A 6,925-nucleotide genomic window follows, 5' to 3' on the forward strand; every position below is an offset into this window, starting at 1 on the left:
TGGCAGCTGGGTCAGGAGTTATTCCGAGTTCAGAGAGGCAGCGGGAGCCGCCGCAGTCCAGGCAAGTGATGACAGTATCAAGAGGCCCTTTGAGGCAGAAGCCGCTGGGCGTGGTGGGCTGGATCCAGTACTGCTGGAGGGGAGGCGGGGGGCAGATGCTTGGGGGACCGGGTGCATGGAATGGCCACTCCCTAGGTTTGAGTTTACTGACTCCAAGTTGTCTCCTTGAGCTGCCAAAGGTGGATATCAAGCAGCTAGTTGGATCTGGGGGCCTGGAGTGCGGGCAGGCAAACCTTTTCTGTAAAGGGCCAGGTAGTAAGTATTTTTGGCTGTGTGGCCCAGACCATCTCATAGCAACTACTTAACTGCCATTGTAACAAAGGTAGCCATAGGCAATATGTAATGAATGAGCGTGGCCGTGTGCCAATAAAACTTTATTTTCAAGAACAGGCAGCTGGGGTGGGGGCCGGAGTTTGCTGACCCCTTCTCTAAAGCTCAGAAGTAGGGCCTGGGCTAGAAACATAAATTTGGGGATCACCGGCGGTATAAAAGGAAATTGAATATTTCCCTGCGAAATTTGTTATTATTACAATCATGATTCTTATTTAATATCAGAGACAGGGGGGCCTGGTCCGCCAGATGGGGAAGCCGAGGCCTAGGGCAGGTGGCCAGTGGGCAGTGGGGTCGTGGGGCCAGTACATCAGGCCTTGAGCAGGGGCTCGGTTGGGTTTGGGGGACTGCGGTCAGGGAGGGCCCGGGTGGGGTCCCAGGTGGGTCGGCTCACCCTCCCCCCCACATCCCACCCACAGCCCAACTGCTACGCCAAGGTCATCACCGTGGAGTCGCAGAAGAAGATCGTCATCTACTCGAAGCAGCACATCAACGTCAACGAGGAGATCACCTACGACTACAAGTTCCCCATCGAGGACGTCAAGATCCCCTGCCTCTGCGGCTCCGAGAACTGCCGGGGGACCCTCAACTAGGCCCGGTGCCTGGGGATGTCAGCCGCCCCCGGCGCCCGAGCGTGGACCCCTGGCCCCGGGGCCAAACCCCACCTCCCACCCCCATTTCAGGTGCTGTCCCTCTACCCAGCAGCCGTGCCAGGGCCTGGCGCCCCCAACACTACCCCCAGGACCCACCGCAGCTCCGGCCCCTCAGTGGGAAAGGGCTTCTCTGTCTCTCAGCCCATGTCTCTTTCATTTTTTTAAAGAAATGCTCCTTTCGGGACTTTGGTTTCCGGTGTAAATGTCTCCCCCCACCCCCCTACCTCCCTGGCCGTCTCCCCTTCCTCCACCTCTTTCTCTCTGTCTTCTCTGTCCCGCCTTCCCTTCCCCGTCGTCAGCCTCTTCCCATGAATGCTGCTACGTTGTTTTCGTCTTCTCATTCTTTTCTTCCTCTTCATAAGAAAAGACGCTTTAACCGTTGAAATGTGAAGGCAGAATCAGAGAGCGGGGACCCCGGCGTGGTTTGATGGTGTGTCGGCCCACGTTCTGGAACCCTCCGGGCCCGGGCGCCGGGCCAGGTGCTGCAGAGGAGGGGGGTCGGGCCAGGCGGCTTTGACCTCAGAACACTACGGAAGGCCCCCTCTCTGCCGGTGGACTCAGTGAGAAGACCCCCACCTCTTTCCGACCCCCCTCCAGTCTGTTCCTTCCCCAGGAGCCTAGGGGTGCCTTCCCCGCTCCCGCTCCCGCAGCAGACCCTGGTGGAGCAAAGCTGGTCCCAGGCAGGAATTTCCCCTCGGGGCTCTCCCTGCCACCCCACACCCCTCCACCCCCAAATCTTGGGTTCAGTGTTTACTTTCTCATTCGAATGCCAGCGGGGGGGAGCGGGGCTGGGGGGGGGGGCGCTGGAAAGGTTGTGTTTACTTACCCTCTCCTGCCCTCACCTTCACCCCCAGGGGAGAGAAGCACCTCCCACCAGGGCAGGCAGTCCAAGTCCCGCCACTGCCACTACGGGTGTCTGACCGAATGCGTGTGGCGTAGTTTTGTTTGCTTATAAGCTTCACCTGCTCGCCCCAAGCCCATAGCCTGACTCACCCTGCCAGCAAGCCCCTCGCCCCAAGAAGTCAAGAGCATATTTATTTTCAGAGTGAGAAGATTTATTTCTCCCAGAGAAAGGAAAATCTTGGAAAAGATTTAAAAACTCAGATCTACGTCTGACAGGTTTTTGGTTTCTTTTTAACCCTTGGCATCATCTTCTTTAGAGTTCCTTTCCATGAATTTTTTTTTTTTCTTGTGCGTGTATAAAATCAAAGCGAAGGGGAAAAAAAATACGTTTTTGAAGTTCAGAACAGATTTCTGTACATAGGCTGCCATAAAGGACTTTTTTTCGGGAACATTGTTTCTTGTAGAAACATGTGGGAAGACTTTTTTGCTTATTTCTTTGTACTTCCAAAAAACCACACACACACACACACACACACACACACACACACACACACACACACACACACACACACACACACACACACACACACAAGCAAGCAAGTCCCCCGCACCCCAGGAAGCAAAGCAGGCATGTAAATAATTTATGGAAAGTGACTGTTGTGACCAGAAGTCATCCTCACCAAGACGGGAGAGCTCCCGGCGGGGCAGGCCCGGAGCCTCTGGTATCTCAGCTTGTGTCAAGCTTGTTATCATGTAAATTCTGTACAAAGAATTGTTATTTTTCTCTTTTTTTTTTTTTGTCGTTGATGGTTTTGTTGTGTTTTTCTTTTTTTTTTTTTTTTTTCAGTTTCTTTACCCCATGCCCTCTCTGTTTGAGACTATACCCACCGGTTTCAAGGTCCATGAAATCGGTGGCATTAAGACATGGAGGGGGACCTGGGCACAGCGGCAAACTTCTCTTCCTTTTGCGGTTTTCTGCCTCATTGTGCAACTGAGGAAATATTTATTTTTCACATGAGGAAATGTGTAGTTTGTAGAGACGGCCGATTTAAGTTACTTCTGCAGCCCCCAAGGGGCTGTCTTCAGTCTGTCCCCTCCTCCCGTAAAAGAAGTGGGGCGGGGGGAATGTGAGGAAACCAGGGTCCAGGGTCCTGCCTCACCCCTCACCCTGGCCTCACCTTGCCCAACCAGCCTTCCCTAAGGGCGAGCAAGGGCCTGGACCCTCCCTGTCCCCAGGAACCCCCGTCCCACCCCTGAAATGGCTTGCAATAGCCAGAAATGTATCAACTCATTTTTCTTTCAATGCCTTCATTTTCATTGAACAAACCTCTGCTTTTGAAGAATTGGGGGTTTCTGCTTTTTCTTTTTCTTGTCCCTGCCCCCCCCCCGCCTCCCTCCTCCAGCAAAGAAGAGAACCCATAAGTTTTAGGGATGTTTGTGCATATAGACTCTCATCGTACGTAACTTGTTTTGAAGAGAAGTGTTTCCGTTGTGGGTGTGTCTTGCTGTAAATATTTGTTCATATTTTTGTGAATTCAATACTATGTACCATTGTATTATAGTAACTTTTATAAAGCAAACCATAAATATACTGACTTTTCTTACAGATACGCCATCTCCCTTGCTCTCCTCTCTCTTTCTTCTCCTCCTCCTTTCTTTCTGTTGGGGACACACCCTGCTCGCTAAGGAGCGGGTGCTCCGGTAGTCAGGAGTAGGGGTGGAAGGAGCTAGGTGGGGTGTGATCCATTCAGACCATCTGCTTTTTTAAAAACATATATATTTTTTTCTTTCCACTTTTTTTGAGCTATAATTGACATACAGCACTGTAAGACCAGCTGTTCTTAAACTCTAAGCCTGTAGGTGGATTATTTGAACTGGGACAAGTTATAGTCAGGCTAGACCTTCCACAGCTTTCAAGTTTTCCTTCTAGAACTCTTCTTAGAACCTTAGGTATCTAACACTGCTAATGGTCTACAATTAAAGGAAACAAGATCAAATATCCTATTTCTATGACTAGAAGATGTTGGAAAGGTGGTACCTCAGAAATGATTAACACTAAGGAGACATCACTGGTCTGTGAGGCAGGAGGGGGCTAATAAAACAGTCACCAGTTGAGAATTAAATGTATGCAGTGTTGTGGGTATTCCACAGGTTCTGTGCCCCATAGGTCTCAACTCTGCCTGATCCAGTGGTGGGGTAACTGAGGGACCCACAGAGAGTTTGTTAGAAGATGTCCACTTATCTCTGAGAAGGACAGGCTCAGAACCTCAGCAAAAAGCAGCGTGACTGAAAAGAAGCTCACTTCTTACTAAGGAAGCGCAAATTATACCATGATACCACTTCCCCTGTCAAGTGGCAGATACCAATGTTGGTGAGCGCGGGGTGAGGGGCACTCACGCACCGTTAGTGGAAGCATTAGTTGCTGCAACCTTTAGGAGGAAAAATTAGATATTAATGATCAATATTTAAAATGCACATAAACTCTTGGCCCAAATGTTCCACTGTCAGGAATTGAACCTGAGAGCCACGAGCAGGCAAGGATACTGTACAAGGACGTTCTTTGCAGCCTTACTTGTGAGCAAAGAAATGAAGGTAAGGGAAGTGTCTCTCATTGGTGGGCTGTTTTCTTGCAATTGTCCATCCAGACAGGTGGACACCACTAGAGTTGGATTCGTGGGAACAGAAAAAGAGTTGACAGGCACGGCCAGAAAAGAGAAGGTAGGGGCAGCTGCTGGCCATTCGCTTATTCATTCAACCAATATTTATTGAGCACCTACTATGTGCCAGGTACTCCTCTAGGCACTGGGGCTACAGGAGTGGAGAAAACACGCTTCCTGTCTTCAAGGTGATTGTGTCCTTGTGGGTGAGTCAGGCAAACATGAAGAATAAATGCTATGATAAGGAGAAAAATAGCTATGAGAAGGGGGTGTCAGTGGGAGAGAGGCGAAATTTTAAACAGGGTGGTCAGGGAAGCCCACTTACCTGACATGTGAAGAAAACTCAAAGGAGAAAAGGGAGTCAGTCCTGCGGAGACCCGGGTCAAAGGAGATAGGGAGTTAGCCTGTGGAGACCTGGGGGAAAGGTATTCCAGGCAGAAGGAACAGTGAGTGCAAAGGTCCTGTGGCAGAAGACTGCCTGGTGTATTTGAGGACCAGCAAGGAGGCCTGTGTAGCTGCAGCCGAGTGACGGGGAAGGGTGAGTAAAGGAAATGAGCTCTGAGAGGTAGACCTGGTGGGGGAGTGGGGGAGGCAGATGCTGCAGGGCCTTGCAGGGCAGCACAGGGACAACCCAGGGCGTCCAGCCCAAGGGTCACAAAAGAAACACACATGCAAATCTGAGTTTCCTTCAGGTTTCCTCTCCAACCTGCTGCCGTATTTTCCACCTTGATCAATGGCATTTCTATTCCACGCCTCCACCCACCACTGCTGCCGCTGGTTACCTAAGCTCAAAGGCTGGAAATCCTGGGCTTCTCCTTTCCCTCAGCTACCAAGGCTGATGGTTCTCCTTCTACGGTATTCAAATGCATCCACCTCTCCCTCTGTCCCTCAGTCCCACAGGGAAAGTCCTCTCTTCACTGCTTCTGCTGTGGGGGCCAAAGCGAAGCCTCAACTCAAGACGTCTGCGTGCACAGAGCAGAAGGGGCTGTGCTGGTGAGGGGCAGGTGACAGGTAGACTTGGGCGAGAGCCCCTCATCCAGGCCCCTCTCCAGAAATAACAAGAGCAAACACATAGCGCTGACGCTGTGCCAGCAACAGTTTTAAACATCTTTGATATCAAACTCACCGTAGTGCAGAACTCCCCTGGCGGTCCAGTGGTTAAGACCCCGTGCTTCCACTGCAGGGAGCCCGGGGTTTGATACCTGATCGGGGAACTAAGATCCTGCATGCCGCTCAGCCACAAACAAACAAACAAAACAAAAAACAACAACCAAAAAACAGCGCTAGGAGGTATTATCCCTATTTAACAGACAAGGGAAACCGAGGCACTGAGAGATCAAGTAGCTTACCCAAGACCACACACAGCTAGCAAGCGGCTGATGAGGTAGTGGGGCTCCCTAGTCTGTGCTCAGCTAATGAGGGTCGGCTCTGCTCATGCCCCATCTGAAGAGGCACCTACCGCCCTGAGCCAGCTGGTTGTCACTGCACAGGAAGGCAAGGCCGGAACTGCCTGGTTGTCCCAGGTGGAACCAGAACCGTAGAGTTTGTATGTGAAATATCCTGACCTTCGGAAAGGTTGAATCGAGTTTGTTAAAACCAGGCAGACGAAATAAAATACATCTGTGAGCCAGATCTGGCACGTGAGCCACCAGTTTGCAACCCCATGTGTTACAGAATTTCCCTTCTTTGCATGAACCATGGGAAAATAGAGGGAGGGTATCCTTGACCAGCAGCACTGGCCTGGGACCTGCCGTTGTTCCTCTGGTTTCTCACTGCTGTTCTTTTCATTTCTGAATTCATGATTCTAGAAGCCCTGATTTCTATAACCTGAGGGGGGTGGAAAAATTCCTCCCAATTCCTCCATTATACCAACTCCGATTTTTTTTTCTTACACTGAGATCCACCTGCTCCTAGTTCTGAGTTGACTCCTCCCCAGGGAGGGCTGTCAAGAATCAGAAGTAGGGAATTCCCTGGCCCTCCGGTGGTTAGGGCTCCACGCTCTCACTGCCCAGGGTCGGGGTTCGATCCCTGATCAGTGGAACTAAGATCCCACAAGCAGTGTGGTGCAGCCAAAAAAGAAAAAAGAAAAGCAAAGAAAGAAAAAATCAGAAGCAGAAGAGATCCTATCTGCCCCCACCTCCTCTTCTCTGGTTTTGAAGAAAATTTTCCTTCTAAGTGTTTTAGGACCAGTAGCTCCTTTCCCAACTGTGTCATTCTTTTTTGCAAGGGCCATTCACACTTGAGTATGAACTAGCTTCTCTTCAAGTGGAGTCCACGCCTGGAGCAGGGTTGGGGGGAGTGGAGCTGCATGGGGGGTGTGAGGGAGTAGGCACTGGTGTCTGCCGTGATGCGGGCAGAGGGCAGAAGCTGAGGCGCGCAGAT

At 50.9% G+C, this 6,925-nt stretch overlaps 1 protein-coding gene across 3 annotated transcripts in view; it reads left to right on the forward strand.

Annotated features, from left to right (window-relative positions):
• SETD1B (SET domain containing 1B, histone lysine methyltransferase) overlaps positions 1-3,496 on the forward strand; it is a 23,517-nt gene extending 20,021 nt beyond the window's left edge. For all 3 annotated transcript variants that reach the window (XM_057527013.1, XM_057527012.1, XM_057527011.1), the window contains exon 17: positions 810-3,496. In XM_057527013.1, coding sequence (XP_057382996.1) covers positions 810-983 — 174 coding nt within the window. In that variant the 3' untranslated portion in view covers positions 984-3,496. The remainder of the gene's footprint in view (positions 1-809) is intronic.
• Positions 3,497-6,925: the final 3,429 nt, after the last annotated feature.

The sequence above is a fragment of the Balaenoptera acutorostrata genome, chromosome 13, assembly GCF_949987535.1.
Source record: "Balaenoptera acutorostrata chromosome 13, mBalAcu1.1, whole genome shotgun sequence".
Taxonomy (NCBI): domain Eukaryota; kingdom Metazoa; phylum Chordata; class Mammalia; order Artiodactyla; family Balaenopteridae; genus Balaenoptera; species Balaenoptera acutorostrata.